At 50.1% G+C, this 10,611-nt stretch overlaps 1 protein-coding gene across 3 annotated transcripts in view; it reads left to right on the top strand.

The window, feature by feature from the left end:
* The first annotated feature begins 574 nt into the window (after positions 1 to 574).
* The window catches only part of tbc1d15 (TBC1 domain family, member 15), a 24,557-nt gene continuing 14,520 nt past the window's right edge, over positions 575 to 10,611 (top strand). The window contains exons 1-17 of one of the 3 annotated variants that reach the window (XM_017441750.3): positions 575 to 674; positions 1,166 to 1,267; positions 1,441 to 1,515; positions 1,590 to 1,737; positions 1,875 to 2,082; positions 2,627 to 2,729; positions 3,507 to 3,701; positions 3,902 to 4,030; positions 4,448 to 4,551; positions 4,646 to 4,740; positions 5,264 to 5,380; positions 5,881 to 5,981; positions 6,146 to 6,245; positions 6,328 to 6,425; positions 6,609 to 6,725; positions 7,068 to 7,154; positions 7,303 to 7,487. In XM_017441750.3, the coding sequence (XP_017297239.1) occupies positions 651 to 674; positions 1,166 to 1,267; positions 1,441 to 1,515; positions 1,590 to 1,737; positions 1,875 to 2,082; positions 2,627 to 2,729; positions 3,507 to 3,701; positions 3,902 to 4,030; positions 4,448 to 4,551; positions 4,646 to 4,740; positions 5,264 to 5,380; positions 5,881 to 5,981; positions 6,146 to 6,245; positions 6,328 to 6,425; positions 6,609 to 6,725; positions 7,068 to 7,154; positions 7,303 to 7,476 (1,977 nt within the window). In that variant the 5' untranslated portion in view covers positions 575 to 650 and the 3' untranslated portion in view covers positions 7,477 to 7,487. Of the gene's footprint in view, positions 675 to 1,165; positions 1,268 to 1,440; positions 1,516 to 1,589; positions 1,738 to 1,874; positions 2,083 to 2,626; positions 2,730 to 3,506; positions 3,702 to 3,901; positions 4,031 to 4,447; positions 4,552 to 4,645; positions 4,741 to 5,263; positions 5,381 to 5,880; positions 5,982 to 6,145; positions 6,274 to 6,327; positions 6,426 to 6,608; positions 6,726 to 7,067; positions 7,155 to 7,302; positions 7,995 to 10,611 lie in introns of those variants that run through there. The other 2 variants (XM_017441749.3, XM_037978383.1) reach the window with 2 other exon arrangements.

Genomic DNA, 10,611 nt, shown 5'->3' with positions numbered 1-10,611 from the left:
CCCATCAGTGAGTCAGACAAACAAGGACCCTAACGAGCCTCTATTGTTAGGAGAGTGAGAACAATCTGCAAGCAATCCAGCTTACATCACATATCAGCTTTAAAAGCTCAACTCCACACTCTCTATTTCTGAATTGAGAAAGCTCCTCAGATGAGAAGCGAAACGTCTTCAACTACAGAATAGAAGTCCAGTTGTTTTTGTTTTTTAACTTTTTTGAATAACACAAGATTACAAGAAAACTTTAAATAACTTTGTTTGTTTGTTTACAGAAAATAAACTTAAAAAGTCTGCAGATTATATTAAATAGTGATGTAATAATAAAATCGTTAAAAACAATCGCTCTGTTCCTAATTTTAAGGTTTTATTTTCATATTATATCTAATATTTTAATTAAGTGTCTTATATTCATTTTATTTTCTTTACCGGAAGCCTCTTTTTTTGACAGCTCAGCTTCCGGTCTTCCTTTAATTGTGAGTGTTTAAATTTTTTTATTTTACTTTACTGTCACAGTTTTAGTTTATTTTACGTATATTTATTTTTTCACCGGAAGTAGTTTTTCTTTTTTTTTGTAAACCGGAAGCTGAGCTGTCAGTTTTGTTTTGGTAGCTGCCTGTCACGTGACGCGCCATCGTCACACGGAGAGCAGCAACATGGCGGCGGACTCCGTGCTGAAGGTAAAAACATGAAACATCTGTGGCGGTCTACAGGGGTTAGAACGGGGTGTTCGAACCCGGACCGGGCCGAGTTCAGACACCGGACCTGTCCGGCGGATGTGTGTCCTCGGGGACTTCCGGTTGTCGCCGCAGGGTTAGCTATGAGGCTAACTGCCCCGCAGCTACACCGACACCAGCTGCTGGGAGCAGCCCGGAGAGGCGGCTGACCGTCGGCCGCTGCTGACTCCTGACCCGACTCGGCTGGTCCTGACCCGACCCGGTTACCCGGCTGTCGGTGAGCCGCGGGAGGGTCCAGGAGGACGGCCCGGTGTTGTTAAGGTGGAGCCGGGCTGAGGAAAGCCCAGAAACACCGCCGCCGTCACGGTTCGGGCCGTGTCACAGCTGCAGTGCTTTCTGTTCCGCCCGAAACTAACAAAGTTCGGTTCTGGTTCGGCGGTGGTTCCTGTTAAACTGTTTTGTTGCGGTATGAAGTTAATTTCTCTGCCTCGCAGGTGATTTTTGAGCTCGACGGAGTTTTCATCCATCCGGGCGCAGATGAAGGAGGCACGGATCAGGATCTGCTGCTTTCTGGGTCCCTCCGGATTCTGGAGAAGGTGAGAACACACCTCAGGTGCCACGTGACAGCTGATGGCAGCGACCACTCGTGTCACGTGATCATGTTTGTTTACTAAAGATCAGAGAAGTGGAGGTGTGTCAGATTTAGGTTTCTGATCCAATCAGCTCACTGTGTTGATTGACAGCTGATTGATGGTTCTGTGTGCTGCAGGATGCCGAGGTTCTGGTGGAGTACCGCCCCCTGGAGGACTCAGTGGACCCGTCCAACATGCTGTGTGCCGGACAGGTAGGTGTCTGGTTGCCCTGTGACATGGTGACCTGACCTCAGGTGACGTTCAGGTGTGTTCTCTGCGTGTTCAGGACTCCAGTTCGGTCGTGGAGTGGGCCCAGTCTCCCCGGGACAAGTCCCAGTCCCACCAGCTGCTGGAGACGCAGCAGAGCTACGAGACAGAGTGGGACATGGTGAACGCCGTTTCCTTCAGGAAGAAGCCCTGCGCCAACGGAGAGGGTGGGTTCTTTGACTTCCTGTCAGCTGACGGTGCTCGCTGCGTTGGACCAGACTGGTTCTGGTCAGCTGGTGGAAGCAGATGTTCTGCAGCTGGAGGCAGGAAACTTGTTTTCTGAGCCCTGCGTCTTGTCTCTCAGGCTCTCTGAGTCACAGCCAGGGGAGGAGCCGCTGGGCCTTCTCGGTCAGCGTCAGCGACCTCAGGTCCATTACGGTGAAGGATGAAGGTTGGACCTTCCTCATCCTCCACCTGAAGGAGCCCTCCGCCCCCCTGCCTGCCTTGCACTTCCACCAGGGCGGCAGCAGGGAGTTCCTGGACAGCCTGAGGAGGTTCTCTCTGCTCACAGAGTGAGTACCAGCAAGAATGGTTCTGCATGTCAGGGGCGGGGTCAAACATCTCAGTGGGTGGGGTCAAACATGTGAAGGGGGTGGAGTCAGACTTCAGGTGATGATGTTCTATATCTCAGGATGTAACCAGTGTCTGAGAGGAAGTTCCTGTCTGATGTTCAGGGAAAAAGCCGACCCTCTGATCAGATATACGATCCAGCTGAGTGACAGAGAAAACGCATCAAAAAGGAATTGACAGTCGCTAATATTTTTAGGCGTCGTGTTTGAAACAGAGGATCTGTTCCAGCGACTCTGTGGAGTCGAGTCATTTATATGCTAATTCATGCGGCGTGACGCGTCTTCTGAGGCGGAGATGAAGTGAGATTACGGGACGGCGCTCGCAGCTGCTGCAGCGCTGATAGCTTTATTAAAGTTCTTATCTGCAGTCAAAGGCTGCATCAGCGGTGGGTGTTTGGGCTCGGAGCTACGTGGCATTAAAATACACAAACAAACGCACAGACTTCCCGGTGAGCGGAGTCTGACCGCGCTCTGTGTGATGTTTCAGGTCTCCTGGTGATCAAACGTGTCTGCTGGTCAGCACCCCAAACAAAGTCCTGTCGCAGTCCTTCGAGAACCTGCTGGACGACAACAACTTTGGCCTTGTTCACGTAAGAATGAAACACACCTGCTGCTCCACAACCACTCACACCTCAAAGAAACATGATGTCACACAGGCAGGAGGCGGAGCTCCTGAGAGGACAGGTGGTCTCAGGGCGGGGCTTCAGATCAGTTAGTCACTGAGCCCAAGATTAATCTGTGAGCCTCCAGTCAGTCAATAAGTCTTCGGTCAGATGCTGTTTTCAGTTAGTCTCAGAGTTTCTGGTTAGTCACTGATTTTTAGCCGCAGAGCTTCAGGTCAACCTTTAGGCTGTCACCTGGACACCTCCGGGAGGAGCCAACTTCCCAGTTAGTTGCTGAGTCTCATATACTTCGCTGAGTTTCCAATCAGTCGCAGAGTTTATGATCAGTTATAGAGTTCAATAGCCGAGCCTTGGATCGGTCGTGAGTTAGTCACTGAGCGTCTGATAAGTTGGAGAGCCTCAGTTCGTTCACCAACCCTTAGATCAGTCTGTAAGTCTTGGATCGGTCTCTAAGTCTTGGATCGGTCTGTAAGTCTTGGATCGGTCTGTAAGTCTTGGATCGGTCTGTAAGTCTTGGATCGGTCTGTAAGTCTTGGATCAGTCTGTAAGTCTTGGATCGGTCTGTAAGTCTTGGATCGGTCTCTAAGTCTTGGATCGGTCTGTAAGTCTTGGATCAGTCTGTAAGTCTTGGATCGGTCTGTAAGTCTTGGATCAACGTGCCTCGTGTGACTCACTGAGTTTCGGATCGTTTGCCGAGCCTTGTGTTGGTCAAGCCTCTCGCTGATTTGTGATTTCCTCCCGCAGAGGTTTCAGCGTGACCCGTACGTCGCCACGTTGGGCGGCCTCTCCAAGGTCACCAACTACATCTTCGATGCTCTGCGGGGGGCGGAGGAGCAGCAGCAGCGCCCCCCGGAGGAGGTGGCGGACCTGCTGGGTGAAGTCATCCCGGGTCTGGAGATCAATCAGCAGGAGGAACCGGGCTTTGAGGTCATCACCAGGGTGAGGCGCTGAACAAATCTGTAAATACTCCTCTGTAGGCCTGGGAGTTTTATTAATGATAACTAGAAGAGGAGTAAAGCTGCCTTCGTCAACCCTTGTTGTGTCTCTGTAGCCCGATTGTCCGGATAAACCACTTGTCACACCTGTTCAGACTCCAACAGTCATGTGACATGTTCTGACGTCACCTGTGACCCTGACAGATCGACCTGGGAGCGAGGCCTCAGGTGAGCCGCACTGAGCCGCTGACTGCAGACGACTGGAGCAAACACCTCGACGCTGAGGGGCGGCTGCAGGGCGTGGAGGAGCTACGGAACAAAATCTTCAAGGGGGCAAGTCGGACCGCTTCCAGCACAAACGCCTGACATTAACACACCTGACATTATTACATTCACAGCTCCGGTGATCTAGAATCACAAAAATGCACGTTCCAGATGCCCGTGACGACTTCCTGTTTGTCTTATGAATCTTTTGAACTTCAAACTTCCAAAGTTACAAACGTTTGAAGACTTTCTGGAGTCTGTCTCGAGAATGTCGTTCACAGTTTGACGCCGCCGGGTGAAACACTACCTGTTTTACACGAACACACAAATCCTGAGTGGAGTTAACGAGTTTTAATAACGAGCTTCCTCGTTGTTGGGTTTATCTGAGCCGGATCATTTAAAGAAACCTGGAGTTACCTGAACCGCCCCCAGGTGTGGGGCTAGCGTCATGTGACCTGTGACGTGTGTTTGTGTTGTCGCCTGCAGGGTCTATGTCACGCTGTGAGGAAAGAAGCCTGGAAGTTCCTGCTGGGATATTTTCCTTGGAGCAGCATGTCTGAGGAGAGGAAGAGTCTGCAGAGAGCCAAAACGTACCACACACAGGCTGATAATGAATATAAACTGATATAGGCAGGGTTATTTTGGGATGGTTGCCGTGGTGACGGTGTGTTTTTTTTCCAACAGAGACGAATACTTCAGGATGAAGCTGCAGTGGAAGTCAGTAAGTGAGGAGCAGGAGAGGAGGAACTCCAGGCTGAGGGACTACAGGAGTCTGATCGGTGAGGAAGAACCCCGAGTCTTCATCAGCTCAACACAATCATCCTGACCTCTGACCTCTGTGACATCACAATCATCTTCATCATAGTCTTCATTCGAAGAGAAGCCCCTGAACTTTAAACCCCTCTAGGTTTCTGTCTCACTGAGCGACAACAAACTGACCTTTAACCTCCAGCAGCAGTTAGTCTGATGGTTCCTGACCTTTAACCTCCAGCAGCATTTAGTCTGATGGTTCCTGACCTTTAACCTCCAGCAGCAGGAGTCTGATGGTTCCTGACCTTTAACCTCCAGCAGCAGGAGTCTGATGGTTCCTGACCTTTAACCTCCAGCAGCAGGAGTCCGATGGTTCCTGACCTTTAACCTGCAGCAGCAGGAGTCCGATGGTTCCTGACCTTTAACCTTTAGTCCTTCAGACCTTTAGTCTCTCACCTGCCTGCAGTAACAAAAGCTTCATGAAGACAGGCGGTGTTTTCTCTCAGACATTCTGTAAATATGTGTGACATCATGTTCTGTCGCTGCTTTCAGAGAAAGACGTGAACCGAACGGACCGAACAAACCGGTTCTATGAAGGTCTGAACAACCCGAGTCTGACTCTGCTGCACGACATCCTGATGACCTACTGCATGTACGACTTCGACCTGGGTGAGAACTGCAACGCTCCACGGTTCTGACATGTTCTCCTGAGGAACACAGCTGGATTTATGCAGGAACTGTAGCTGCAGGAACTTCAGCTGCAGGAACTTTAGCTGCAGGAACTTTAGCTGCAGGAACTTTAGCTGCAGGAACTTTCACACTGACAAACACATTTAGTAAAGTCTGACATTAAACATTTAAATCGTTCATATCCTCAGATTCTTCTGGTATAAAATATATTTTTGGATCAGTTTGGATCACGGGAACCTTCAGTTTAAAAGGTTCAAATCAGCCAATCAGCTGTGAGAACAGGTGACATCACAGATTTCCCATGATGCTTTGCTGGAGATGAGCTGCCGAGGCTCCGTCTCATCAGGTCCTTTCTGAGAAGAACCAGAACCTGAGCAGCTGATCTGTACTGTGATCGGTTCTGTGCCGGTCCAGGTCAGCCGTGGTTCTCCTGACTCCTCCCCCTGCAGGTGTTGACCGCTGTGTCTCTGCCCCCTCAGGTTACGTCCAGGGGATGAGTGACCTGCTGTCCCCGATCCTCTTCGTCATGGAGAACGAGGTCGATGCGTTCTGGTGTTTCGTCGCCTTCATGGACCAAATGGTGAGAAGTCCAGTTTGCTGTAGAATCAGAACCGACACAGAGAGGATTCAGTTAGTCTCAGTAATGATGTGTTGGGATTATTTTAGCTTCCCCACTGTGTCAGTTCTGTGACGGTTCTGCGATGGTTCTGCAACGGTTCTGTGACGTTTCTGTTTGTGTTGCAGCACCAGAACTTCGAGGAGCAGATGCAGGGCATGAAGACCCAGCTGCTCCAGCTCAGCACGCTGCTCCGACTGCTCGACCTGGCCTTCTGGAACTACCTGGGTACGGGAGGCCCGGTCTCATCTGTCAGGTCAGAACCCCGGGCTGGATTTGTCACGTGTGAAGTGTTCTGTTTGTGTTTCAGAGTCTCAGGAGTCGGGTTACCTGTACTTCTGCTTCCGGTGGCTGCTGATCCGGTTCAAGAGAGAGCTGAACTTCCAGGACGTCCTGCGGCTTTGGGAGGTCCGTTTGGGTTCTGCTGGGTTCTGATTTGTCTCTGACGTCTCGGGCTGGGTTCTGAATGTTGGGATGTTGGATCAGCTTGTTCTGGTCCAGGTTGTAGAACAGCTTGGTTCAGTGTTCAGGTGGACTGTCTCAGTTTGGTTCTGGTTCCTGTTGATGTGACCCACTGATCCACCACCTCAGGTGATGTGGACCGGGCTGCCCTGTCAGAACTTCCACCTGCTGGTCTGCTGTGCCATCCTGGACTCTGAAAAGCAGAAGATCATGGAGGAGAACTACGGCTTCAACGAGATCCTGAAGGTAACCTGTGGCCAATCAGCAGGAAGCTGCTCAGGTGTTCGGTCTCAGAATGACCTCTGACCCGGTCACTGAGTGACCTCTGACCCTTAGAATGAATAATTTTTAAATTTCATGTTTGTTTTTTGATAATCTGACATTTAATTTTTCATCAAACATGAGGCTTTAAATCAGTTTTGGTGTTGTTTGTTTAACAGTTTTCAATCCAGATCCGTCTGACCCGGTCCTCAGAACCAGGTCCATTTGACCCGGTCCTCAGAACCAGATCCGTCTGACCCGGTCCTCAGAACCAGGTCCATTCGACCCGTCTTGTTCTCCATGTGACAGTTTGTGTTTGTGTTTCAGCACATCAACGAACTCTCCATGAAACTCGACATCGAGGAGATTCTGCAGAAAGCTGAAGGCATCTTCCTGCAGATCAGGAGCTGCAAGGTGTGTTCACAGGACTGATCACATGACCGATCAGCTGATCATGTTTGTGTGAATTGACTCAGACTGAATCAGTGAACGTCCTGCCGTCACTGAGATTGAACAGCTTTAAAGGCCTCGTTTCTGGTTCTGACCCGGTTCTTCTCTGCAGGACTTGCCTCACTCCGTCAGCACCATCCTGGGTTTCACAGATTGCCACGGTTCCGCCCCGACAAAACCTGGATCGGCCGCAGCTCTCCGTCCCACTCGGCAGGACGTCTGCTCCAACGGACTCTGCAGAGAAAACAGACCTCCAAACAGCTGCAGAGCAGAGTTCACGTCGTAGTGACCTGCAGGGTCCTGGGGGGGGCGGGGCGGAGCCCTGACAAGAGGGGGCGGAGCCACATGTCCCTGACCACCGAGCAGGAGGAAGAGGAGGCTGTAAAAAAAAGATGAAAAATTATTAAAATTCTTATTTTTCTAACTTCTTATATCCTTGTCCTGATGTTTTCTAAAGCCATGAACTGCAGGACAAACAGGAAGTGATGTAGAGCTCACCGGGACAAACAGGAAGTGATGTAGAGCTCACCGGGACAAACAGGAAGTGATGTAGAGCTCACCGGGACAAACAGGAAGTGATGTGGAGCTCACCGGGACAGTTGAGAATCTGCCTGATTTTCGGTTTCCTTCCTGCAGAAAGCAGCTTCTGCTGCAGCTAATCAATATTTCTATCATCAGTCAACCAGCTGATTATCTTATTGATTATTTTTTTATCTGTAAAATGTAAAAATGCCAAAGTGAGGCTCAGAAAACTGCTCAGTTTGTACAGATTCTGTGACTTTCATTAAAATGCTGCCAACACAGTTTTCTGTGACGCTCCAGATGTTTCTGTCTCTGATCAGATATATACATACACCCCCTCAGCAGGTGACTGATCTTTGATCCAATCAGAGGGCAGTTCTGATCTTTGATCCAATCGGAGAGCACTTCTGTTTGGGATCATTGTCCTGTTGGACCCAGCTGTGTCCAAGTTCCAGCCGTCCTGCTGCTGGTTTGAGATGAAGATGAAGAGTTTAGAGGTACTCCTCCTCCTCCTCCTCCTCCTCCTCCATTATCACAGCATGATGCTGCCACCACCGTGCCTGACAGCTGGTTCAGTGCTCTCAGGTCTGAAAGCCTCACCTCGACTCCTCCAAACGTCCTTCTTGTCTTTGTGTCCAAACAGCTCAATCTTTGTCTCATCTGACAGTCAGACTTGTCTCCAGAAGACATCTGTCCTGTCCATGTGGACAGCTGCAGGTTTCAGTCCAGCTTGAAGGTCCTCTCAGTACCTGGTGATGTCAGACTGTCCTCACTGTGGACAGGGACTCTGGTGGACAGGGACTCTGGTGGACAGGGACTCTGGTGGACAGAGACTCTGGTGGACAGGGACTCTGGTGGACAGGGACTCTGGTGGACAGGGACACTGGTGGTCCAGCAGGTTCCAGTTCATGGTAGGGTTGGTGGTTCCTGGGTTTTTCCTTAACATCAGAATCACTTTCCTTCCATCTGAGGGGGACAGGTGAGCATTGGTCAGTTCAAGGAGTTCTGTCGAACAAATCTACCAGCTGCAGTCGATTGTGATCCCTAACAGGAAGTTAACAGGCCTTGTCAAGTTAAAAGACCTTCAGTAGAACCTTCAGCACCTTGTTAACAGATTTAGGAAACTGTTTGAGACTGTATGAATAGTTTTGACTTGTTTTTAAAAATCTGGAAACCGAACAGTTCAAATAAATCCTTAAAAGATGTCATTTATTCTGACATTCATGATCCTGTTTCTCCTTCGGTTGGACCTCGGTCCGATGATCATAAAAACTGGACTCCAGTTTCGGCTCCGTTCACATCAACATGGAAACTGGTTTCTGTTTAATCGCAGCTGAAATGTCACAGCTGCTGAGGTTTTCCTGCAAATGTCAGCCGAGCTGCTTTCATGGACGTGATGGACGCCTCCTCCTCTTCCTCATCCCTTTGACAGGAGCTGGACCTGACGGCGGTATCACCTGCCATCTGCTCATAAAGTTTCATCAGAACCAGAACAAAGCGGGTCGGCTGCAGACGCCTCTTTCATTTCCTCCTCTGCAGGAAATTGGAGCTGATATCTGCAGCTGCTTATCGGCCGCCTCCTCTCGGTTTTATTGAAGGAGCTGCTGCTTCACCTGCTGACCTGCTGCTCCTCTTCCTCACTGACAGGAGAACGTCTAGGGGGGGAGGAGGAGAAGGAGAGGAGGAGGAGGAGGGGAGGAGGAGGAGGGGAGGAGGAGCGGGGCCCAAAGCTGCATTTAAAGACCTATCTTTTTAGAGGAAAGTAAGAAATAAATGCGAAGATTTATTAAACAAACGTTTCTAACAAGCTTTAATTTAATTTTTTAGTCTGAACTAAAGGAAAAAGTTCTTCATCTTCAGGAGCGGTTCTGTAGGTTTCTTTGGATGTTTTTGTTCTGCGGTCAGAGGATCTGTTTCTGTGTTGAACATGTTGAGGTCTGAAGAGGTCCAGTTTCTTCAAAGCATCACTTTCAGATCCTGTTCTCCTGCTGAAGAACCTTAAAATCTCCTCATTTAGGACGTTCTCCTTCTGTAGGATGGTCTCCTTTATGACGGGGTTCTCCTCTAGGACTTTCTCCTCCTTTAGGCTCTCCTGTAAGATGTTCTCCTGTAGGACATTCTCCTCTTCAGGACGTTCTCTTGCTACACAGCCATGTCCTCCAGTAGTCCACAGGATGTTCTCCTGACATCTGATTGTCTCACAGTGATGATGTCATCTGACTGACAGATGATTGACATCAAAGGTCGATCTTCTGGATCCACCTGATGGTCTAGATGTGAGTCCTGAACCACCTCCTGTAGAATTATCCATGTGGTTCTTTCTGCCTCAACACCTGTCAGCATGTAGCTCCGCCCCTTCAGGTGTTTCTGCTGTCTGCATCACAGTGACGCTGCAGTGGGCGGAGCCTTTCCTCAAAGTCTTTAGATCGGCCTACCTTAGTGGGCGTGGTCTAACTCATCAGTGGGTGGAGCCTCTCTCCATCTATGGAAGGAGTCTCTTCTCTCTCTGTAGTTGGGGCTCCTTCTCTCTCTCTCAGTGGGCGGAGCCTCTTTGCCCTCTCTCCGTCAGTGGGAGGAGCCTCTTCTCCCTCTCTCTCTCTCTCAGTGGGTGGAGCCTCTTCGCTCTCTGTAGTTGGGGCTCCTTCTCTCTCCCTCAGTGGGCGGAGCCTCTTCTCCCTCTCTCTCTCAGTGGGAGGAGCCTCTTCTCCCTCTCTCCCTCTCAGTGGGAGGAGCCTCTTCTCCTTCTCTCTCCCTCAGTGGGAGGAGCCTCTTTGCCCTCTCTCCCTCAGTGGGAGGAGCCTCTTCTCCCTCTCTCTCTCAGTGGGTGGAGCCTCTTCGCTCTCTGTAGTTGGGGCTCCTTCTCTCTCCCTCAGTGGGAGGAGCCTCTTCACCCTCTCTC

This window comes from Kryptolebias marmoratus, linkage group LG11 (assembly GCF_001649575.2).
Source record: "Kryptolebias marmoratus isolate JLee-2015 linkage group LG11, ASM164957v2, whole genome shotgun sequence".
NCBI lineage: Eukaryota > Metazoa > Chordata > Actinopteri > Cyprinodontiformes > Rivulidae > Kryptolebias > Kryptolebias marmoratus.
This window is presented reverse-complemented; position numbering and strand designations above follow the sequence as displayed.